Source organism: Rhagoletis pomonella, unplaced genomic scaffold (assembly GCF_013731165.1).
Source record: "Rhagoletis pomonella isolate Grant_MI unplaced genomic scaffold, Rhpom_1.0 Rhpom_scaffold_00002, whole genome shotgun sequence".
NCBI lineage: Eukaryota > Metazoa > Arthropoda > Insecta > Diptera > Tephritidae > Rhagoletis > Rhagoletis pomonella.
In genome coordinates this window covers 16,269,700-16,294,849 of record NW_023458556.1, presented here as the reverse complement: position 1 = coordinate 16,294,849, position 25,150 = coordinate 16,269,700, and the positions used below count along the sequence as shown (strand labels likewise).

The window sequence follows — 25,150 nt, the reverse complement described above, 5'->3', positions numbered from 1 at the left end:
AAAGGCCTTGTTTACTTAGGATCCAACACAAACATTGCCTGTAATGTCAGTCTGGAATCATGCTTGCGGAAAGGCGCTACTGCGGGACAAGGCCTTGCTTCGGGCTTGGTAGGCAATTTAAAAGCAGAGCTCTCTCTCTCGACGAACGAAAATCACGCTCCACGATTACCACTTCATGCCGCGATACTTTTTTTTACCAACCCAAGGCGGCAAATCAGCAAAATTTAATACTAATCGACTAATTTTTTATGAAATTATTTGCGTATATTTGTTAGGTTCGTGAATAGGTCGTAAAAACTAATTTATACCGCTAGTAAAGGGTGCGCGGCACCTTCCATACAAACCGTATTTTTCATATGCATATCTCTGGAAGTTTTTTATGGTGGAGCACTCGAACATGGTATGGAGATATATGAAGGCAATCGCATACTCATTAAAAAGTGGATGTTATTGGAAAAGCAATCGCGCCGCCTTCCAAAGCTACAGCAACTTCTAAGTATATTTGTATGTATGTATATATAACTCTTCTGTGCGTGTGTTCGTGAGTGAACCGATTTTATCCAAATTTTTGTCTCTGGATTTTTGGGTCTCTGGATAGGTTAGATTTACAGTTTGATCCGCCAAGTGGCTTGGGAGTCGAGTTATTACCAGAAATCGTGTTATGTTTCTTATGAAAATCATCAAGTGAGAAAAAGTGCCGTGCATGTCCGATTACATCGACATACTGGACCACTGAGTATGTCGAAAACCCGAGTGTTCCGATTGGCCATTACCTATGGAATGAGTCAATCTTTATTGGATTTCTGAAGAACAACGATACTCACCCATTTTGAAATTGCCACCAACTACACTATACAGTTTCAGGTATAGATTCACCATCGAACCGGATCAGTGTTGCCGTCAGGGAGTGAAGAGGAAAAAGTTCTTCAAATTTATTTCGTTGTGCGAATAAACATGTTGTGATCATGCGCCAGATCACTGAGAAATTTCAAGAACTTCTTCGCGGATATAACACTTTCGTTAGGTTATTTAGAACGGCAATGTAAATATGCCTTTTGCAATGTGCCACTGGAAATCGTGAACGTGAATTGGTGGTGAAAATGTTGGACCAAAATGTTTCCATAAAAAAATTTTAATTTAAGGCCTGACGGGTCTGCTGAGATACATATGTATGAACACATTGGCAAGAAACAACTCTCGAAGTTGGTTTTTTAAATACACACATACTCGCACGCGCATAAATATGTTACTTTATTAAAGGAATTTTTCCAACAGTCGAAGATTTTCCAACCATGTATTGCAAATTTTTTTAGCTAATCGAATAAATTAAATTTGAAAAAAGAAGGATAACTTAAATTTAGATGACTGTTGTTCTATATACAAAAATCTATATGCAGAAATCGTTATCTTTTTGGGCTCATAATGATTTAAATAATTTACTCTCGCAGACAGACTGGAGAGATGAAATTCGATGCCAAATTTTTAGGAATTTATGTAGTTGACCAAAGCTTGCCACCCTCACTGCTTTTGCAGCTTATTTTTTATTTTTTTTGTGTATATTTGTATGCCTCGGATGTCGGACGTTTACACCGCACACACATCAATCCTTCATCCAGCGTACCAATAATATCTGCACACCAATAATATCTAACACAAAAAGCTGCATATGTAACTAATGCGTCCTTTAGAAGTTATACTGCAGATTGCCGCTGGAGAATTTCACGTGCGACACTTTGTCCGATGGCGAGTACTGCACGCCCAGCAACTTTTCGGTTGTGCTGCTGGCGCTGTCGATGGTGGGCGAGATGGGCGTTGTGGAAAAGCCATTGTTGGCAGTGATGGTGGCAGCAGTTGGCGCCGAGCCGAATTGCCGTTCAGCCAATCGTTGTTGTTGTTGCATGTAGTTGGCATAGTCGGAGGTGGTGTAAATGGGGCTGTTCTGTTGATTGCCGCCAGCAGTGAAGGCGGCTGCCGTTGGGCGATTTTCGCTGTACAGTTGACGCAGCAGCTGTTGTTGGTATTCTTGCTGGCTAACAAATTGTTGTTGTTGTTGTTGTTGTTGCTGCTGCTGCTGCTGCTGCTGTAATTGTTGTTGCTGCTGCTGTTGCTGGTAAGCAAGGTAAGCGGCTTGCAGTTGATCGACCTGATTTGGCTGTGCAGACTTCGGCGCGGAGTAGCGATGCGGCTGCGGCTGCTGCTGTTGTTGCTGCAGCAATTGTTGTTGGTCCAATTGGTTTTGCAGTTGCTGTTGCTGCTGGATTTGCTGCAATGTTTGGGCGTAATGCTGTTGGGCGAGCTGTTGGCCAGCGTAGGCGGGTGTTGTTGACTGAGTCGTCGAGTACTGGGGGGTGTATGGGTAAGACGACTGTGAATATTGCAGCGCCTGTTGGTAGGGCGACTGGGTGTCAGCGGCGTTGGAATACTGCAACGAGAGATGGGAGAAAAAACTAATGATTAATATAAAGTTTTGATATTAAATGTGCGTAAAAAGAATAAGTGGCAAATGTCAAAGGACATTCAACTTAAAAGCTGGTACTTTCGAAGGCTCACCTCGGACGTATACATCTCTTTGGTGGAATTATTATGGGTGTGTGCATACATATGTATGTATGTATTGTATGTATGTTGTTGAAGAGCTTTTTATTTTTCTATTTTCCACGAAACTTATGATTTTGAGCAGACTTTTAAGCGGATTTTTATTTGTTTTAAATATTTATGGAACAAAACAGAAATAGAAATAAAAAGCAAAGTTCTACGCTTTGCTTGCGAGACATTTGAACTCTGTTTTATTTTTATTATTTTGTAAAGTACTTCTATAAAGTAAACTGGAAGGCATGTGACCATACTTAGCAAGGCGTATTTAACAAGGTGGTGTTGGCCGTATATAAGTAAAAAATTACACTAACAAATTATACGCTGATGTCCATACTGTCATTGGTATAAGTTACAACAAACACATTATTTTGACGTAATGGCCTCCACGGCGAAAAACTCAGCTGTCGCCCCAACACCACATTGTTTAATACACCTTGATACTTAGGATTTATAAAAATTTACTCATTGTTGACTTGTAATCTCAGTGCCAATTAAAGCAACGGTGGATTGTTTCATTCTACTGCGTATTCTTGATAAAAAAATATATAGGCTGCGTTTCTTTATTCATTCCGGATAGTCCCATTTCACAGCCAGAATAAACAGAATGCGATTGAAATATACGTTAACATATCATCAGGAACGTTCTAAAGAATAAGTAAACAAAAAAGTTTATTCCAAACGTTCAGAATGAATAAAGAAATGCAGCCATAATAATAACAATGGATTGGTGCTTACACATTATGTTGGTGCTTCGCCAAGCTTCTCCTCCGATTTATGGCGTGTGCCTCGTTGTGCTGAATGGACGAAAATGCTTTTATAGGAAAACGAAAAATTATGAATCACCAAGTCGGGGATGCTTTATCTTCTAGTATTATTACCGACTTCCAGTTTCGCCCGGATGCGGGTTAAACCGACCAGAAGTCCATTTTCTTAAATAGGACACGCATTTTTCACCACAAATTTGGATTCATTGGACCAAAATACTTAACTTGTGTAGTAGACTTTTTTCAGGAATGGTCTTGCGGTTAAAATAATTGACTTCCGGTCGAAACCTTAGATTCAGCGTCCCCGACTTGGTGATTCATATTTTTTAGTTTTCCAGTAAGAAAATTTTCGTCCATTTTAGGAGTCCAGGACGAGTTGAAGTTCGACAGTAATTTAGACCTTAAAAAAGGCACTTCGGAGAAAAAGTTTCAAACGAAAGCTGCGTATTTTTATCCTCAGAAACCGCATCTGTAGCAAAAATATGTATGTCTAATAAAAAAAAAAAATTGGATTTTCAGACAGTTTAACCCACTTGCCGGCGAAACTGGAAATCGTCAATACCACCAAAAGATAGAGCATCTCTGATTTGGTAGGTAATATTTTTGCGCTATTCAATAAAAGACGTTTCCCTCCCTTTTAAAGGAGGTGGATGGGTAATCTAGGACACCCTGTATAAATAGCTGAAGGGATGCCTTCAGATCAGCAAGATCAGCTGCGAAAGGCTTCACACAATCGACTCCATCAGACCAACGAGTTAGAAATATACAAAATTCGTTGTTTGTGTTTTATCTTTAAGGAACATTCATTTATCATATCTCTCGGATTAATAATTTTATTCCGTTTTTTTCCAAATATGTATTACTATTTTTTAATCTTCGGCGAGAATAGATTTATTTTTAATTTGGCCTGGTTGGAGGCTGAAGTCTGACCTCATTCGCTTAGGTGGTGAAGAGGAGTATTAGGTTCTGTGCTGTGAAGCAGCGAGAAAGTTCGGATAGTTAGACGTTTATTTTGAGCAGAGATCATCAATTCCATTTCCGGGCGCCAATGTGTATCGATCAGCCGTTAGTGTATGAAATGAAGGAAGCTACCTCCGGTGGCTGAGGAAGCCTTGAAATGTATAAGTTACACAACAACGGGGATGTTTAGTGGTTTGATCTTGAAAGTTTACTGACAACTGTCGGCTACTCAGGTAATTTGCTGACCACCTATTTAGTCATCACAATGGGATATGACCTAGAAGCCTAAAACCCACTATTTCGGCCAAACGAAAATTAAATCGAACACCCTTTATGTAGAATAGTTCGACTGCGAAAACAATTCCAGCAAATATTATGTAACCAGCGGATGTTTGTTTTTTGAAGTAGGTAAAATCAAGGCTGATAATCATTAAATAACCGCGCAAATGTAATTCTTTGAACTATTGCATGTCGGACGCAATCAGGCCATTAGCTACAGATCAGTAATTAAACGCCACCAAAGAGATGAGTCGATAGCAGTTTGCAGTTTACACGAAAGCACGAAACCGACAGATGCACAGTAATGCACTTAATTGTAATTGCAATCATAGAAAAGGAACAAAAAAAATATTCACATATACTGAACATAAATTTAATAAATAATTGTTGCATGCATCAGTTGCTTTAGAGCACTCACAGCACATTGAATGAAATAGGAGTATCTTGCAAAAGGTCCTGGGCTGCTTACTTGGGACACCACAAAATGAGCGGAAGACGAGCCATGTATTTACAAAGAGGTCTTACCGCTATTTGCATATGGAGCAGCCTGACGCTGTTGCTGGCAGCAACACCAATGCCAAAGGTAAGCGCATTAAATATATACATACGTATAATAAAGACATGCCTCTAAAAAGGTCTCGCTTTCGCAGAACTTCTTCGATCAAGGCAATCAAGTGGCTGAGTTTTTTCAAAATGGCGCAGCTCTGCGTGAGCGACCAGGCATGAGCATAGATGGGAATGAGGAACTTCGACGTAAGCGTTCGCTCGATGGCAGTGAGCTGACTTCCGAAACGGGGCCGAGAACTTCCTTTACGCAACTTATGCGCAAACTGAATGCACCTTGCCATGGTGGTGGCGCGGGTGGTACTGGTGGTGGCACCGATACAGCTGACGGCGGTGATGATATTGTCGATGAAGCGCGTCGCCGCATAGCACGTATGAAAGCGCGTAAGGCAGCGGCCGGAAAGAAAGCGAAAAATTCCAAATCGAAATCGAAATCGAAAAGTAGCCAACGTCGTCGACGTCAAACGGAAGCTGATGATCCGGAGGGACTGGGCGAGAGCAAGGAAAGAGAGTTGAAAGAACAGTTCATGGCACATCTGCAGCAATTCTCTGAAAATATGAATCGTGTATACGAACATATAGCATCGTCGGTGATGGATGCGATGAAGCGAATGGAAGAGAACTTTGGAAGTAAGGGCGGGCAGTCGTAAGATTTTGGTGGAGACATTTATGTATGGCGTGGAACAGTCATTAGAAATATTCAGCATACATACATACACATATATTTATTTTTAGCAAAAGCAACATACATACATGTATATACATACATTTATTGTGTACTTAAAAGTATTTGCACATTTCCTCATAGAAAAAAATTATTCTACTCGTATTTAAAAGAAATTTAATGTACAAAATGTAATAAAATTTTTAATTCAAATGAAGAAAAGTGAACTAACTTTCTCACGGTGGGGAATGATACAATAAATCACAGGTATATATCACCGCGCGACAGTAAATTTTACACACAAAAAAGTTGAATATATTCGCGAAACTATGGGTAATTTATAGTAAAAATGCGTACTTGGCTTTTCTCTTCCACTTCCGGATATTTTTTTAGAAGGACTCGGAAATTTTAAAAATATGATTATTTCAAAAAATTATTTAAAAAATTCGATGCAATAAACGATAACAATAGTGAAACCGAAGGATTTCAGACCTATAAGCCTCACTTCATTCTTTGTTCAAACTCTAGAGAGCCTCATCGACGAATATATTCGACGGAATATAAAAACTGGCAACCTCTCCCCGAACCAGCATGCATATTCCAAGGGAAAATCCGTGGCCTTGGATATAGAGGGTGCTTTTAACAATGTCTACCCGAAGTCTGTTGTTAACTCCCTTCTTATGGCGGAGATGCAGCGGGGTCCGGTGGATTTTCTTGGGCTCCTTCTCGAAAAGAGAACTATTCTATCTGAACTGGGGGATGGTTCCATTACATAGTATGTGACCAGACACACCCCCCAAGGGGGCGTTCTCTCTCCACTACTCTTGAATCTAACAGTGAACACCCTACTTCTAAGCCTAAAGGGCACCGGTTGTCAAGTCATAGCGTATGCAGATGACATAGCAATCGTGGCAACGGGCAAATATCTTCAGGTCCTGATTGAGTTATGAGACAGAAATGGTACTTTTCACAAGGAAGTATAAAACTCCCTTATTTAAACCTCCCACCCCAAACGGGGTGGCACTTACTCTCTCAACTGAGGTCAAATACCTTGGAATTATTCTAGACAAGAAACTTGGCTGGAAGCGAGACATTGAAGACCGCTCCAGAAAGGTCAACACCGCCATTTATGTCTGTAAGACGGCTTTAGGCAAAAAATGGAGAATGAAACCTCACATAGTACACTGGGTGTACACAGTTGTGATAAAACCCATCCTTTTCTACGGGGTCACCGTATGGTGGCCTGCGCTAAACAACACAAGACGACAAAGACAACAGAAGACGGCTGCCATCTCTGGCAATCATGTTAAATCTGCCACGTGTGGATCTCTACGGAAAATTTCGTGCCAGTTGCACTAAACCTCAGTTTTCGCTTACCGGACCATTGTAGTGTTTTTCAAGCAGAATTAAACGCCATAATCGAGGCGACTCGGTGGCTCATATCCTCCGCCCCTCCAGGATGGCCTATTGCTATCTATTCTGACAGCCAGGCTGCTATCAAATCACTCAATTCTAACGGAACAACGTCCAAAGTAGCCATAGAATGCAGGAAGATTCTCAACCTGCTGGCGTTAAAATGCTCCTTGACTGTTCCCTGGACATTGGGACACTACTGGCAACTGCCTAGCCGATGATCTGGCAAGGAGGGGGACGGAAATATCTGAAGTCAATTCCGCTCAGAATGCGGGCATACCTCTAACCTCCTGCAAACACAGACTAAAGACGGAACTCTTCGAGGAGGTAAATATCAGGTGGGCTGTGGAAACCACCTGCCTTACTACCAGGCAAATTTGGCCAAAGATTGATGTAAAGCGATCCATAGCTCTTACCCGGCTAGACCGTCCCTCTCTCAGATTAAATAGTAGTCGGGTTAACCACCGGACACTGCCTGATGGGCGCGCATGGAAAAAGGCTAGGATACCCCATCAACGATTTTTGTCGTGGTTGCAGGGACGAGGAAGAGGTGGAGACAGTTGAACACTATCTCTGCCATTGTCCCGCCTTGGCCAACACGCGCAACCGATTCTTCAAGAAGTACTTTTTTGACTAAGCCTAAGTTTCTTTGCTAAGTACTTATGTAGATATCTTCAAATGGTAAGCATTTGTGTATTTAGTACCCACACTGATACTTTAAATACTGTTCCAAGCATATTTATAAATAGGTTTACATTTACAGGAATCTAACAAAAAGTTATACCCGTGTGAGAAAATTTAAAGCTAAAGCCAATGTAGTCCAATTTTCAATCCACTATCACTTTAAATCTACAAACCATTATCTGTTTCCGCACCAATTTCCGCCAATTAAAAATGGCAACAATCTGTAGTGGATTTTCATGTTAAACGAAAGTATCTATGTATGTATGTATTTACACAATAATGTAAAGTATTTCGCTAGCGATTTATAAAACGCTCATTAGAATGCTAACACATTTAAATCTCTAATTGAAAGTAAACCCGCACAGTAGCTATTTCTACCCAACACAGCCATTTCATAGCCTTCAGCGTACGCGAGCGCGATTCCTTCACAACGTGAGCAATTGAATATCCCGCAGCATTTAGCGCGTTGTGAGGTAAATCGGCTGAACAATTAGTTTGCACTCGGTACATGCGATAATTGGACGACAGAATGAAGGAAGCTCAATTAAATTTGTTGCGCATTTCCTTAGGCGTTTTAAGTTTCCTTTTGTATTTAAAAGCTACAACAACAGCAACGCTAACAGCTGCCGAATGGAGACAACGAACTCCAATACAAACGGTATACGTATATAGAGTATAAACTTACATTCAGCTTAAGGAATTTAAAACTTAAAAAATAAAAAAATAAAAAGTAAAAACTATATAGAAACATATTCATTACAGTTAGCTGCACAGCCGCGAAGCAATGCCCTACAGCGCAACGTACGACGCTTGCAGCCTGTTACTCGTAATGCTTTATTAACTCCCACTGGTCAATTAGCTGAAGCTGAAGCTGCACACCGCCACAATGATGAGCACTCAGCGCTAACGAAAACGCTTGCAAATACCCACTCGCGTTTTGTGCGAGCAGCAGATGATGCCGGCGGCGAGGCGGACAGCGGTGCGACTTCGCAGTGGTTCAGCGAAAACTTTGGACAAATGATGCAAACGTTGGTTGAGTTGGCGGGAATTGTTATTGGTGCTATCTGGAGGCTTTTTGCCTAGCAATTTAATGGCGATGCGAATGAGTGAGGCTATGTAGAAAGCAGCAGGTGAAAGGAGTCAAGGCTGAATGTACATACATACATTTGTAAGTTTGAATTTCAATTGCTGAAGGTTATGCAAATACTATGTGAATGGAAGGAGCTTGCTGTAATTAACGTTAATTCTTTGAATACTTTAAACGCTGTTCGGTACTTGATAACGTTTAATTGTGGTGTAAAATAAATGGAAATAAAATGAAAATTCAGCGCTTATCCAGTTAAACAAGGGTGTTTGTTTATTAGAATTTTCTTCGATTAACTGGGTTTTAAAAAATTGCATTAAATCGTGGTATTTATTTGGTGGTCCACGTCACTATTTGGCGGTATAACTGTAAACTAGAGTTAGCTGGAGACAAAGCGAAGAATAACTCTTGCCAGCAGAGGCTACATTAGGCTCGTTGGCAATAGAAAGGCAGAGCCCTCTCGACGAACAAACAACGCTCTGAAAATCCGTCTTCATATCCATGGACGATTTCGATTAAAGACGAAATATACGCTTGCAATGCATTGGACATATATCAGTATGGAAAATGCTAGGTTAGGTTAGGTTCACTTGGTTACTGGTAAATTTCCCAGCACCGTTAGGCCTGCAAATGCGCCTTTTGTGATACCACAGAGTTCTTAAACACCCCTACTAATCCTTGAACAAATTTGTTGAATCAGCAAATCTGATCAGCTGCCATATGTTCAATTTTTCCGCTGCGCATAAATCGTTTGAAAAGCCTTTGCCCAAAAGTGCAGTACATTCGCACAGCAAGTGCCTGATAGGCACAGGTTCTTCTTCTTCAAGGCAGCTTCAGCAGAAGTCATTGTGGGGCACTCCTAATCACTTTGCACGTCTCACTAAAAGTTTGTGCCTATGGCTAACAATATTTCTCTACTCTGCAAGGATAGAAGCTCCCAAGATTTTTTTATGTTCCACTCTGGCCACACCTTGCCAGTGCCTTTTTTTTAGGAACAATTCCCTAATTCTGAGCTTGCAGGCAGCGATCGGCCAGGTCGGCGAAAATGGTGTGGAAGTACCCTTTCATGCAAGATCGTCTGCTTTCTCGTTTCCCGGTATGTTGCTATGTCCTGGTACCCATACCGGATGCAAGGAGAACTGTTCTACCTGAGGACGGAAACAAGTATTTTTATAGCCGCTTGACTGTTGGGATATAAATTATATTTGTTTTGACCACAGTATAACGTAGACTGCCAGCAGCTTCTTGTACAGCTGCTAGTTTAGCCTAAAACACACTGCAATGGTATACTCTTCCGCCTACCCTATTATGAAGCTTGTATCCCTCAGTGTAGAACCGAATGGAATTTTCATGCCCCGGGACTCCTTCTGTTAAAGATGCTCTACTTGCTATGTCTGTATGTCCGTTTTGTTCAGCAAATTTTGGTTTTCAAAAGTGGTAGTATGACCACCTCTCTGTGCTTTACCACTTTTTAGTTCCAGTAGCGTTAGTGCAGCGTTTGGGGTGCATTGTATGCCCACTTAATCTGTTGGCAAGATGGTCAGGATGACATTCATGACCTCTTTGGGTGCTGTCCGCAAGTCAGTGCTTATACAGATTAGCACCGTTTTTGTTTTGTAGAAGAAAATATGCTTGAGGCAATACATTGTGGACTGGATGTACACAGCAAAAAAGCTAAGAAAAAAGGTTTAATGAGTAGCGTGCATGATTATCGCGGGAGCTTTACCTTAAGCATCTACTAAAGCCCTAGAGATCTTGCTATACTTTCTACAAGACAGTTATAAGGCACCTGGGCTACAAATTCCCGCCCACAAGATCAGTCACGCAGCCCACGTGTAGGATTGCAATATATATTAGGCCTAAATTGGTTAAGCGTAGATCTCACCTTCTCCTCCGCCTAAGGCAACCACTGCTTCGACTCAGCGACAATGGGTTCGCTGTCAAACGATTACTGTCACAGCTGCCGTGATATGAAGGAATGTCTTGCTGAAGTGGATTAAGCCAGCATCAACGACTTTGTGCGCTTCATCAAAACGGGTAATATTTCTTATATAAGAGGATGCAGACAAGGAGTCTCTAACATAGCATCACAATTAACCTACACTGAGAAAAAGGATTAGTTTCGACAACTAAAGATATTTAGTTCCCGAATTTTGACAATATTTGGGAACTGTTACCAAGGATTGGGAACAATTACCATCGATTGGTTATTATAACTAAATATATTAAAGCTTCTAATATTCATCTAGGTTGTAACAAATCGTTAATTTAGTTGAAGGGTTTGGTTAATACTAATAAATATTTCTTTGAAGCATATTTCTACAAATTCCATTCAACTTAACGTATGGTTCATAAAAGGATGTTATTAAGCTCTGCTAATGCAGATAAGCTTTCTTTCAACACGTGGTTTAGTCATAGTTACCAAATCTTAGTTGAGACAACCACGATTTGGTTTGAGAGTGGAACATATTCATGCTTGTGAGCCACCCCTAAAGAATGCTGAGCGCTCTCTGAGCACATACGAAGAGCGCCAGCTGAGCAATGCACACAGTCCCACTTATTGAATCGTTTGAATGCGCTAGTATGCCGACCATTGCATTGTGCGTGGAAATCATTGCTCCGCTACCGCTGTTCGTATATGGGTGAAACACGCATGTGGTCCCAGAGCGCTCAGTAAGCTATGGCATGTCGATCGCTGCGCCATGTGTGCTATGACATGCCCATACTTGTTTGTCACAGTTTCAGTTTTGCTATCATCGCGGGTTGTTTCGGTGCGCGCATAGTTTAAAGTTTAATTAAAAATATAAAGTTTGATGCCAACCGGGGTTTTTCAGTGGATATATAATTCATGTGAATTATAATTTGAAAGTGTCTATTTAGCTAAGGAAAAAGCAAAGCAGTATACTTCCAGCAGATATTGACCTGGGTTTTCGCACGACTGTTCCTGTTTCATCGTTGTTTTTTAGGAAATTCTTACCACCATATACATATGTATTATTTACTTTAGTAACTAACTTATGTAAATATGTACGTATTTTTATGCTTAATATATGCAAATAAAAGAAGAAAGTAAACACAACAAACATCGAGTAAATTTTTATTTGTGTCAAACTGAAACTTTTTTCCCAATAATAAACGGTTAGCTGATTCAAGTCTACGGCAAGTTCACAAGATTAATTGAAAACTTGTATCAACCAAAGCATTGTTTATATTTGCTCAACAATGATTTTATTGAACTAACAATATTGTCCAATGAAGGTAGTCGTTTTGTAATTATTAACAAATATACATTTGTCCCAACTAGAAGTCTTAAGTAAATTGCAGACTTTCGCGAACTATATATTTATTTCGCCATATCCAACTATGCCACTTGATCACTATAACCAAATCTTGGTTATTATAACTAAACCTTTTTCTGGGTGTATGGTGGCCTAAGTGTGTCTTTTTCCTGTGCTGGATGAGGGCAGCCAAGAAAATCTAACCTAACCTTATAATGGTATATTTTAAAGATAAAATAATTAAAACATTGCAGAACAACTATTAATAACAATAATAATAATATTAAATTAAAGTGCTTAATTTGTACTAAATTCGTTAACTCATTAAATAGATTTTTCTATTAAAAAAAAGAATAGCTTTGTTTAAATTAGTTTAAGAACGTCAACGGAGTTTAACCACAACCATATAAAAAATCAAAAAATTACGTATAATTCATCATACTTTGAATAATTAGTCTTAAAATAACAAATCACACCTGTATGTATAAAAAAATTCGTGAAATAGGCGCAAAATCTGACCTCTAAAAATGACCAACGGTGCGTATACGCAACGACATGTATTTCATAATGCAAAGAGATCAGGGCATGAATCATATAACTTTAAAGCGATTGTCATTCAAACGATACTGACAAAACGATGTCGTCAAAACACTGATTCATGTATTTGTGATGCTGTTACATGTTGCGTGAAGCCAAATTGAAATCGAATTGAAGATATTGCTCAAATGATCAAACAATCCAAACGATTGTCGTCATACGTGATTCATGCGCATCATCGCCCAGCCATTCAACGTCTCGAATCGTCAAAACCAGTTTTCCTCCAAACAAGTTTGACAAGATGTGACGGCAATTCATTCCAAATACAACATATTCTTGGTTTCGTACGAATCGAAAATCATAAAATTTTCTTATCATTTTCTATATAGTGTAAGAACCGACAAGGGCACGACCTTCACCCATCTGTTTAATGGATGAAATCTATTTTGCATAAATTTAATGTGTTAGTAAATATTTCGCTAGAGGGTTGTCTGAAAAAGTCCTGGACAGGATATTTTTAATTAAATATTGAAGAATTAATATAATAAAAAAATAATAATAATAAAAATTATATAATTTCTTAAATTTTTGACTCGTTTTTTTAATAAAAAAATTATATACCAATCGAAAGTATTAAGCATATAGAATGTGAAACTACTTATCGGTTAGGAAGGTATGAATAATAAATTTCACTAAATAATAATTTTTGAATATTTAATTAAAAATATCCTGGCCAGGATTTTTCAGCCAACCCACTCGCGAAATATTTTCTAAAACGTTAAATTTCATACAAAGATTTCATCGATTAAATAGATAGCTGAAGGTCGTACTTTTGTTGAGTCTCCCACTAATACACATATTTCAAATTTTCGATACGTACGAAAACAAAAATACGCCACATTATATTTTTATATTGACCAACGTTAATAGCACTCGTAAAGAAAGGCTAAAACAGCAAGTACCGTGGTTCCTTAGTTAATTGGGAGCTCTCCCCAGCGTACTGCTGAAATTGTATTTCATTTAATAATCGAATTTTCAAATATGAAATATTTAACAAATACTTTTGATTTTTTTCAAAGGTAGTTGGTTTTAATTTTTAGCAATAATTAAATTTTAGTATGGTATATGCATGAAAATTATTTTGCATAGAATGCATTTATTTAATATCAATACAAAAAATGCCTTAAATACATACATATATTAATATACATATGTGTATTTATATATACACACATATGTTTTTGCTATATCTGCCTTTCAACCACATTGACTTACTCATAACTGGCCGCAATCGAACATGCAATATCTTAACCAACCAATGTTGGATACCAGCAATTAAATGCCAATCAGTAATTATAATTTGTGGCTTATTGTTTTAAACGAAATTGACTATATTAAAATTTAATATAATAGAAGAAGATATTATTTTACTGACGATATGGGCATTATTTGAGAATATTTGGTTGTGCAATATGAATTGCGAACACGCAAATGAAGGGAAAACATATGAGGGCGATGGTTTTAAATTTGAATAGTTGTTTGTATTGCTGACCAGATAACACATCTGTATTATATTACATAGAATGCACCATAATAAAACGAAAACATACTAATAATTACTAGATTAAAAAGAAGTAGTTACAAATATCAAAAGTATTTAAATTTACCATTTACATACGTACGTAAGTATTTAAAATGTTTAAAGAAATCTTTTGCAAGCAAATATTTCAAGGAACAAAAATATTTTTGATCAGTACGCAGAGTCCTGAATACATTTACTAGAAAAACGTTCTTTGAAATCCATGTTTTTCTGTGAATCATAAATCGGCAGGCAATTGCCAACCTCCGATTTTATTTCTGCGATGAAAAAACAATTTCTCAAAAATATACCTACTATCACCATTCATCCCCCTTGTTGAAGTACCATTTTTTCGAAGAAACAATTATTGAAAATGGTTAACGTGGTCCGTTATCCGGTAAGATACCTAAGAAAAAAAATTTCGACGATTTAACAGTTATTTGAAACACAACAACGAAGAAAGTAAAAATATTCTCAAAAAACCCCTTTTGATCAGAAATGCCGGAATTCTACTAGGCAATGAAAAAAAATTGGTTCGATTTAAAAAATTCCATTCCATTTGGCTATAATCTTAATGACTATTTTTCGAAACATAATCATAAATATGGGGAATGTAATAGCACCAACAGACGGCAGACTTGATCGGGATCAACTTGCTAATTCGGAATTATCACTTGAATAAACTGCAGTTGGTCCGGATTAAGCCCTAGAAACAGAAGCATTTTCGATGACAACATTGATCAAAATGGTCAGTCGTTGGGTTGGGCCCAAGCTCGATCTCTGTTTCGATAATTTTGAAATTTAAAATTTTAAATATTTAAAGTTTAATTTTTATAAAGAAAAAACTCAAAAAGAGCCAAAGAACTAAACAAAAATATATAAACAAATTTTGCTGCCCGTTGGATTCTAACCTACGACCTCGCAGCTTTCCTAACTCGCAATACTGATGTCTGTCAAAGCACAATTTTGAGCAGATCAACTGCTATGTTAATCAGGTATACCGTTGCCGCCTGTCTATGCTATGAGAAAGGCAATCGAAGCAGAATGAAAAATTTTTCAAAAAGCAGCGTGAGCAGCACAAACTAAGGTTAGGTTTACTGAGTCAGCTATTTAAGCAGCCAGTCAAGAATGCAGCGCCTGCTGCAGCAGCCATACCTTCGATGTCGACTGTATTTAGTAGCTATAGTGGCAGTGCTACTAAGTACTCTACTGGTAGTAGCATCGGCGTAGCCAGAATGAAATTTAGGGGGGGAGGGGGGGCTCGACCCTATTAAGCTGGCATTTCAGGGTACTATTTTATATATATATGAGGAAAATTCGAAAGTTAGGGGGGGCTCGAGCACCCCCCTGCCCCTACCTGGCTACGCCCATGGGTAGTAGCATAACATAACGTAACATAGCATGCCATAACATATCTCATTCTTCAGTTTATTTTGTTGTCTCTATCACTTTCTCTATCTTTATCGTTTTTTTAATTTGATTTTTAACTTTATGTTTATCTTTATATTTTTCTTTTCATTTTTTATCGTTATCATTTTCATTACCTTTATCCTGATATTTATCTACATTATTTTCTATATTTGCATACATATTCAAACCCCCCTTCTGAAATTTTTTTGGTATTTAAATTTACCTTCCTTTTCGCCTTAATCTTTTTTTTTTTTTTTTTACTTTCAATCTATATATTTTCCCCTTTCTTCTTTTACACACCGAACTTTACCTTCATCCTTGTATGAATCGTAATCGACTTATGTAAATCCTATTCCTAAACTGTTGCTTAGCGCATTTATTTAATTCAGAGCCATTGTGGCTATTTTCGACCCTTATTTGGTCGATACTTATGTTTGGACATCGTTTCGTTGCGGCCCTAACATTGCTGTTCCACAGTGTTTGTAATAAATACTTTGTTTAGGGTATTTAGATAGCCTGAGGAAATGGAAAATTTAATAAACACCATATACATATAAGCAATATAATTAAATATTATACATTACTTATTCATGTGTGTTGTACTACCAATTCTCTGCGTAATTATCAAAGAGATCCCATCAATTTGCGTGCAGCTGGCAAAATTCACCGCACACACACACGCAATTACCCAATTTGAAAAATCCCCCGATCGAATGAAAGTCCCAAACATGTGAATATAAATTAATAAATTATTCGCAGTTGCAATAATCAAATCAAAACGAACGGACAGAAAATGCAAATAAACATGCTCATACAAGTATTGCTTAGCGTAACAGTTTGCTGGGTAGGAACGCACGCGGCGCCAGCACCACAGGTGATTGTGACTTTTGTCATAGCAAATTAATATCAAATACGACTTAACAGCTTCTGTCTCTTAAAGGACTTCCAAAAGGCGGCTCTTACGATGGCCAATCAAATGAAGGAGATGGTGGAAAATGGTGTAGCGACAGCCGGTGAGCAAATACAATTTATGAGTGCTAAGGTAAACGATGCTGTGGCAGTCGGTTATGGTGAAGTTATGAAGATGCCTGCAGGTGGTAGACGTAAGCGTGAAATCGATTCACAAGCATTGGGTGCAGGTAACTCGATGAGTGCTGAATCATATTATTCCAATGAATCAGATTTGATTTTTTCGGGGGAGTCTCTGAGTGATGAACAGCGCAAGAAGCGCGCCGCGGCACCAGATAGTGGGTCACGAAGCAGCTCATCACAATCTTCGTCCTCGTCCTCGTCCTCGTCATCATCATCTTCGTCACATTCTTCGTCGAGTGAATCCGAAGACCATTAAGGAACTAAATGATGTGTGCGAATCATTAAGTGTCAAATAAAAAGATGCCGAAGAGATAATTTGTTTTTTTTTTTAATTAGATATTTGGAGTTAGATTAGTTTCTGTTTAAAAATACTTTTTTAGTTGAATTATTTCATAGTGTTTGGAAGTTAAAAGCCACTTAGAAGCAATGATGCAAAAAGAGCACAATTGGGCTATTTTCTGCACTTGTAATATCTCTCAATTAGACCTCTAGATTTGGTGAAAATTTCTTGGTATTTCTTGAATTTGTCCGAGTTTTGTTTGGAATTAAAGAAGTTAATTCTTGTGGTTTTTGCCTGAAATATTTAGGTTTTTCAAAAAAGCAAAAATAGGAATAGGCACCCTCTCAATATGCGGTCTTTTAATTTTTATTTCGGCCCATTCTTTTAACCAATTTCGGTACAACTTTAAAATTTCGAATTCCATCCCTCCTGTGAACTTATTCCGTTGCACAGAAATAGTACTTAGTAGGCCAACAAAGATTATACTTTGATTTTACATACGTAAGAATACAATAGAACCCTGTCACGTCTACTACAGCTGTAAAGTAAAGGAGCACAACCTGACTGAGAGACCTCATCGCTAACGGTTTAAGCCTAATCAACTTTGCCAGGGCCAAAACATGGTGGTCGAAAAATTTCCAGAAGGTTCAACACCTTACGGAAGGTCTCAAGACCATGGCGAGCACTTGTAAAAATAAGAACGATGATAACTGAAGTCCAGGGTACCCTAAAATTAAGGAATGAACAATTCTCCACTCTGCGAAATGGCAACAATATGGAAAATTAAGGAGAGAAAGACGCGCCAGAGGCGATTCGTTAATTGGCTTTGAGCAGATTTGAATGACAATAGGAAAAATAATAAAGCTAAGCTTTCCTTGTACCTTATTGTACTAATATGTATGTCCTAAATAAATTGAAAATTATGCAAAATATGGTGTGACGAAAGCACGCCTCCCGATTGAAATTCAAACGTGCTTCGGATAACCCAAAAGAAGAGCAATGTCGCCATAATGCCTACTACAAAAGGGCCAGCGCGCCAAGCATCGTCTATAGAGGGTTTTGTGGGAAAGACTAAAGTCTACCGCCGACATGTGGTTTAGAACTAGTAAATCGAACACAGACCGTAGGCGAAATCCTGCTTTTTTATAAGAGCTTAGAACTGCTGGCGTATCGATTCATCGTCCTTAACAAAAGATACGTTGATCGGTATTTTCAAAGTTTTGTACGAAACCAAAGCGAATTGGCCTTTAAGACAAATAGGCGGCGCATTTGCGCATCCGTAATTACATCACTGTTTACAGTTATACTTTTCGTTTCTGGTTTCGTTTATCTGGAAACCAGCATCAACATCCTACAGAGAATCGCTACTGCCAACAACAAATATCACACTCTATTAGTTATTCGAATGGACACAGACGCTCTAGACTCTTGGGGTTATTTTTTCGAAAAGCGGTATCAAGTCATCTTCACGAAAATACTGTAGATGGCCTTGCTGTATGTTGGTTCGATGGGAGTTATTTTCTTGAAGCATGGAACTCTCAATGTATTATTATTAGTATTACGTCAGGTATGCGACTTAAAATAGATATATTGTGCTAAACCTTAATTGTTGTCAATCCAACATTAGAGGGTGCAGTGTTCCAAAATTTGAATCGGGAGTATAATCGTTCCCCAAGGTGCATCAGTATATGATACATGGGCAGTCACAAAGAATTTGCTCTGAGGTTTCCTCCGCCAGTCCACAAATTCTGCAGTCGATCCCTATAGAAAGCCCCACTTTATTCATGTAGAATTTAACTCGCAGTGTTCTTTCAGGTAGCCTGTAAGGGTCCTATTTAATACCCTCCAGGCTAAGTTCAAGGCGTATTTCGGAGTTCCATCTGGAAGGAGTTATGAATTTCTTTGATTGTCTCTCATTCCTTTCGACTTCAACCGGTGGGCAGCAATGTGAGATTCTTCTTAGCTTCTAAGGACCAAATTTGGCCTTAAGTAGTTCTACAGAGTATCCTTCGGATGTGCCGCAGAAAGACTCGTTACCGTGCATGCGAATTTGTGCTCCACCTTCAAACCCTTCATGCCTAGCGACCCATAACATCGTCACTTATTGACTCTTTGGCTGTTTAGAAGAGTTGTACAACTATCCAGAAGCCTTGATGTCGTTCTAAATGAGTCTAAGGCCTTTAGTGCTGTCTGAATATTAGACATAATATTTATTCTGGCCCGGTCTTTTCTTCTACGTACACAGGAATATGGTTGCGTATAGGCCACTTGAATCTTGGTCAAAGTACGCCTCCCCGTTGTCCATCTTGGATCCATCGGTATATCGTACTTGGGACGCCTTTCTTTCATAGATATTATCGCTTCACAGCAGTCCCTTTCAGGAATTCTTCTCAAAGGATAATTGCGTTAGCATGATATCTGTGAAATTGATAGCAAGATCGTTCAGGAATATCTACGTGCCACGTATCTTTCCTTCTTTGTTTTACCAAGCGAAATTTGAATTTTCGAATTTAGGCCTCCTAGTAGCGATTGTATAGGAGACGAATACGAATTGTGTATCCTCTGCCTTGGAAGGATATATCTACTGCAGTCGGAACTAAATGACATTCAGAAATGAAAACGGTAATTTCCGAAGATTGTACTATAAATGTATGTAGGAATGTACCTAAATAGGACAATGACTTAAGCTAGATTTTGTGAATATGATTTAACACGTCAGTCCCTTCAGGTACATTCGATGAATTATAATTTTTCTCCGATGAAGAAAACTGCTCAAAAAAAAATCTGCCCAGCTTGTGGTTGAAGCGACTGGCACTCCAGCCTCCTATCTCCGTATCTACCTTTAACAATAAATGCTCTTATTGTCCGGCTTTTCATCTTATAGGTTTGTGGATTAAATCATGGATTAATTCAGAAATTTTTTGCAGATTTCCCACCCGATTTTTAAGTCAATAAAAAAATATAAAATTCTTGTTCACAAAAAATTCACCATACGACCATAATTCCGATTAAGAAAGCCACTTCAAATAAGTTCTACTCTAATGCACACATTGCCACCAAACACTCACCTGAACTGTTGGGTATTGTTGTGGTTGCGCGTATTGTTGTTGCTGTGGCTGCTGTGTCGGCTGGAATTGTGGCTGTGAAAGTGGTTGTGCGAATTGTTGTAGCTGTTGTGCTGTAGGCGATGCCTGTTGACGCTGTTGCTGCTGCTGCTGCTGCTGCTGCTGCCCGCCAAACACGCGCGAGAAACTCTGTTGCAAGGATGGAGTTTTTAGGGTGAAAGAATTCGAATTGGAATCTGTGTGGTAGGACAATTGCGCCGTTGAAGCGTGCAACAGGCAGGCGACAAATAAACTGAGCGTTACCACTTTTGTGACTGTGTGCGAACAATCGAGACAAGCCATTGCTAATGGATCCTTTGTATTGCGCGTTTTTTCTCGATTAAATTTTTTTTACCGTTACTTGCGGTAAATACAATATGTACAATGACGTACGAGCGTTTAATTCGTCAACAACTGATTGGCGCTGGCGCCGTTGCGATATTTGGTTTTATATCAACTTAATTTTGCAGGCTAAGCTGTTGGTTTTTTTTTGTTTTTTTTTTTGTTCATTGCATGCACTGGCGTTGAGAGCGTCGAGCGCAAATAAAGTGTTTGTTAAGTAAGTAAGTCGTTAAGCCATGTTAATGTGCGTGGAATGGCTAAGAAGTCGAAAATGAGTGCTCTACTATGCAGCTTACTGTTTTCATGGTAAGCTTAAGCTTATTACGTTTCTCTCCTTAATCGCCCACTGAATATTGAATGTGTTGATTAATTTTTTTTTCGGAGTTGATGTATGATCGTACAGTGTACACACTTTTAGTTATATGTATTAAAGGGTGTAGCTTATGCATAGTTAAGTTAATAATATCTCTTTTTGGAAAGTAATGCCATTACCTGAAGGGTACTTACATATTTTCACGAGGCATTTTACTTTACCTTGTACGCATGTTTAGATACGGGTTGCCACCATTTAAAAAATTAAGTTCAAATTATCACAGAAGTGCAACCCATTATTAAAAAGTGAGTAGCAATCGAAATGGTTTGGAAAAGCTTTGTTTCTTAACTTAACTGTAGGAGGGTTGCAACACGCTTAAAAAATTAAATTCAGTTAATAGTAAATATTTCGAAGAGGGTTGCCATCTGTTTAAAAAATTCGAATTTAGTTAACATATAGGCAATAAAGTATCAAAATATGTCAATCAACAAGTGTTAACAAATCTTAAGTTTGAACACTAAGAATATTTTTAAAGAGTGTTGCCAGCCGTTAAAAAATTAAAATTAAAATTATTTAATAAATAAAATGTATTTTCAAATCAGGGGTTGAAAAGCCTTTATTTCTGAACTATTTTAGGGGCGTTGCCACATGTTTAAAAAATCAAATTCAATTTAATTCCTCAGAAAATCGGGTTGATTTTTAACAATTCTTTTGGCTAACGCTGTTGAGCATTTTCTCCCATGTGTACAAAGTATGCTCGACAGTGACTTTCGTATGGAGGAGAATACCTAGCACCGTCAGCAAAAAAAAATATATTTATTAAAAATAAACGCGATTCATTTCTTCTTGAAGTTTGCACTATAACCCACTAAAAGTTAATGGGCTAAAGAGTGCATACCTAAAATTTGTGCAAAAATTTCGAAAAAAAAGTTTTAAATTTTTGTGTGTAATTGTTGAAGTGTGCTGAATTTTTGTAATTTTTGTAAGAATTTTGAAATGTTGCTTTATGTGGTGCTGCTTATCTAATGTGCTAGACTTTTATAAAAAAAAGTATAAACATTAAATAAACAAAAACAAAATAATCAAAACTGGTCAAAATGTCACTTAACTTAATCAGCTGACCACAAGTGTATGTGTATTTTTTGCGAAGGTGATTCGATTTTGCGTTAAAAAGTGCGTAGGAGTGTATAAATTATGTTGAGTTGAAGCAAACGCTCTGCTACCACACATGAATACTAATCTTGAAATTTGCTATAGCCAGGAGATTTCCAGCGGCATTTTGATAAACCCACTTACCTCGAGTTAGGTCATTCTCTCTTAAAATTAATACTTCATTGGCTTCCCAAATAATATTTTAGCGTTTAACCAGACATAGGTATAGTTTAAAATTTTTGAATGGAAACTTATTCGTTTGTAATATAAAAACACACCTGCTAAATTCACTTAAGCTGCTTTACCATAATGCCACAGATATTATTTAAGAGATTTGTGTACATTTGCAAAGAAAATAAGACATTTTCTGGCTTTTGCTCCATGACATTGTCACGTCAACTCAATGATGAACAACAAATACTAAATAAATTTCGAGGCCAAGTGCCGCAATAAGAATGTTAAGATGAATATTGTTGCTTTTTGTGCGGTTTTTAAGTAACAAAACCTGTGAAAAAATAGCGAAATAACAGCCATTGCGAATTGTCAACCGAAGGCTGTGTGGTAAATCGCATTAAAATAGCAAACAACGCGAAAGGAATTTGAAAATCTCTTTGTTATGCAGCGCCAAAGCTTTGCCGAAATAATGCAAATTAAGCACAATTAAACACAAAATGCAGACAAATACACACACACACACACCCACGCAGTGCTCAACACGTAGAGAAACTGATTGCGTGCACGCGGACAGACAGCGTGGAGGCTAAATAAATCCAATTTACTTTAAATACATATTTATTTCGCAAGCAACACTTCTTCCTACAGCCCGGAATACTTATATAAATATGTATGTACATATGTATGTATGTAAAAGCCATGCAAATTACCACAAATGAGCAGCGTAAATAATAATAAAAAAAAGGCTAGAAACAAAAACCATAGCACGCGCCGATGGCAGTAATAAAATGCAATGGATGTGTGTACATTAGGGTGGTCCAAAAATGTATGGGAGAAAAGTAAAATCGGAAATTTTTTGCTCTCACCCCCTAGGATTGTTCTATACCGAAAATTAAAAAATGTTTAAATAAACAATTGGGCATTATTCTCTGAAGTCTTCTGATTTCCATGGATTCTATGCCATTTCTACGAAAAGTCTTTTTTTCCCCATACAAAATACATGGGAAACTTTGAGCGCTTTGAGCGACCTCTAAATATATTTTGATTTTAAAATAAAAAAACAGGGGTATATTTTTTCGGTATAGAACAATACTAGGGGGTGAGAGCATTAAATTTCCGACTTTACTTTTTTTTGGACCACCCTAGTGTACATATGTATTAGCAAGAACATTATAGCCAAGACAGACGCCAACGTTTATACGGATTAACGGAGCAGTTGATCTGAACAAAATTATACTCTGATAGACAGCAGTCTCTTAGTCGTGGGTTCGAGTCCCACAGTCAGCAATTTTTTTCCATTTTTATAAGCTGCTTGAATATTTACTTATATATTTTTTTATGTATGTAACTACAGTTGTTTTGGTCTTTGTTAATAAAATCAAACTCTAATCCGCATTAAGTTTGTTAATTAACTCTGGATCAACTGCAGTTAATGCCGGAGATAATTTTGAATTTACAAGTTGTTTCGCATAAAAGCTGTCGTCTGTCTATGCTCCTAAATAAACAAAAAATATTTATAAGCGTAGCAAAACAAAAAATGCAATAATCGCTAAGTCGACCAACAGCAGCGGATTTAGTTAGTATTTTTTGTCATTTTGCTGTGTTTGCATTTCTTCAGCTTAGGTTTAAGTTGTGTGGTAGGAGTGTGACATAAGTTCACAACCAAACTGACCACGGCCACGAAATTTACAAATCGGCGTAGGCACTTTTGGGCAAAGCGACGCACGTATCCAACCGGCAGCAGTTAAAGATATACATAACTACAAAGACTTTGAGAGACACTTTGGAAGGGCATGAGGAGAGAACGCAGGTAAAGTTGTGACTTTTGTGCGCTAGTAGACGTGTGAGTGGGGCCAACTAACGTGTATGCAATTTATTAGCTTAAATGGGCACGTGACCTGCATGCGATTTGGCGTTCGGAGCTCTCGAAGTTACCATGCAACTTGTCACGCAATTGCTATTGCGCAGTCGCAGAGGCAGTAGCAGCCAGTCGCTAAATACTGGCAATCGTTATAGCGTAATAAATAGATTTAGTAATTGAAAGGGAAATGAAAATATACGTATATGCACTTCCCGGGTCCAACGAATGGGGCTCACACAAATTAATTTGTGTTTGAATGACTGCGCATTAATTTGGTTGAAAAATCAATTGAAAGTTTAAATATAATGCAATTTATATCACGTTTGGGTCTCAAATTATGCCCAAAATGGGAGTACTCATACGTTATCCGATAACATTCATAGACAAAAAAATCAAATAAAAAAATCTTACATAACACATTTCTATAAATGCACTAAAAATTATATGGAAAATAATTTTTCCTTGACCCATGGAAAATTGTTTCCTTCTTTTAGTAAATTTACTAAACAAAAAAATGTATTTGATTTTTTATCTACTTTTAGGGTTGGTTTCTTAACTGCCTGTTAAATTTATCTTCCCAGTAAATTATAATTTTAACAAATTTAGAAAAATATGTAAGCTTTTTTTAATTGGAATTTTGTGAGAACACGCTTCTTAAAATGTGAGGTCCTTAAGTTGTGATTCCACAATGCCCAATGTGACAAGCCTGTGACCTCGAGAAGCGCCAATCCAGCCACACTTTCTGCATACTCCCTTAGATACAGTGGTATGAAACTTGGTCTGAGTGACAAAGTAAATTTACGACATGCAAGTGAAATAGAAGCTTCTTGTTTGCTTACCGAAGACCCTGGTCGGACACTGTGGTCGAACTTGGAGCCATCAGCCAGATCCGAATATCTTCATGTTTAAATTACAAATCGCCCTAGTTAATCCTATGTATTTGGGAAAAGATCTTGAAGCAATTTTTCACGCTATACCTTAAAATACACAGGCCCACAAAGCTAATGTGCCGCACACAGCC

General features: G+C 38.0%; 3 protein-coding genes across 3 annotated transcripts in view; 2 read left to right on the top strand and 1 right to left on the bottom strand.

The window, feature by feature from the left end:
• The window catches only part of LOC118733152 (cuticle protein 21.3), a 147,834-nt gene that overhangs the window by 35,385 nt on the left and 87,299 nt on the right, over window positions 1-25,150 (top strand). The window lies entirely within an intron of this gene.
• LOC118733149 (transcription factor SPT20 homolog) lies at window positions 1,373-20,655 on the bottom strand. The gene is made up of 2 exons (XM_036462409.1): window positions 20,252-20,655; window positions 1,373-2,422 (listed from the first exon to the last, which is right to left on the bottom strand). Exons 1-2 carry the CDS (start codon window positions 20,588-20,590, stop codon window positions 1,685-1,687), a joined length of 1,077 nt encoding a protein of 358 aa, XP_036318302.1. The 5' UTR covers window positions 20,591-20,655; the 3' UTR covers window positions 1,373-1,684.
• LOC118733151 lies at window positions 8,265-9,238 on the top strand. The gene is made up of 2 exons (XM_036462411.1): window positions 8,265-8,581; window positions 8,686-9,238. Exons 1-2 carry the CDS (start codon window positions 8,453-8,455, stop codon window positions 9,004-9,006), a joined length of 450 nt encoding a protein of 149 aa, XP_036318304.1. The 5' UTR covers window positions 8,265-8,452; the 3' UTR covers window positions 9,007-9,238.

Excerpts from the sequence above, each read along its gene's own strand:
- LOC118733149 (XM_036462409.1), bottom strand. The coding sequence starts at position 20,590 with ATGGCTTGTCTCGATTGTTCGCACACAGTCACAAAAGTGGTAACGCTC. Across the intron at positions 2,423-20,251 it reads AACAATACCCAACAGTTCAG|TATTCCAACGCCGCTGACAC; the intron begins GTGAGTGTTTGG and ends CTCTCGTTGCAG.
- LOC118733151 (XM_036462411.1), top strand. The coding sequence starts at position 8,453 with ATGAAGGAAGCTCAATTAAATTTGTTGCGCATTTCCTTAGGCGTTTTA. Across the intron at positions 8,582-8,685 it reads AACGAACTCCAATACAAACG|TTAGCTGCACAGCCGCGAAG; the intron begins GTATACGTATAT and ends TATTCATTACAG.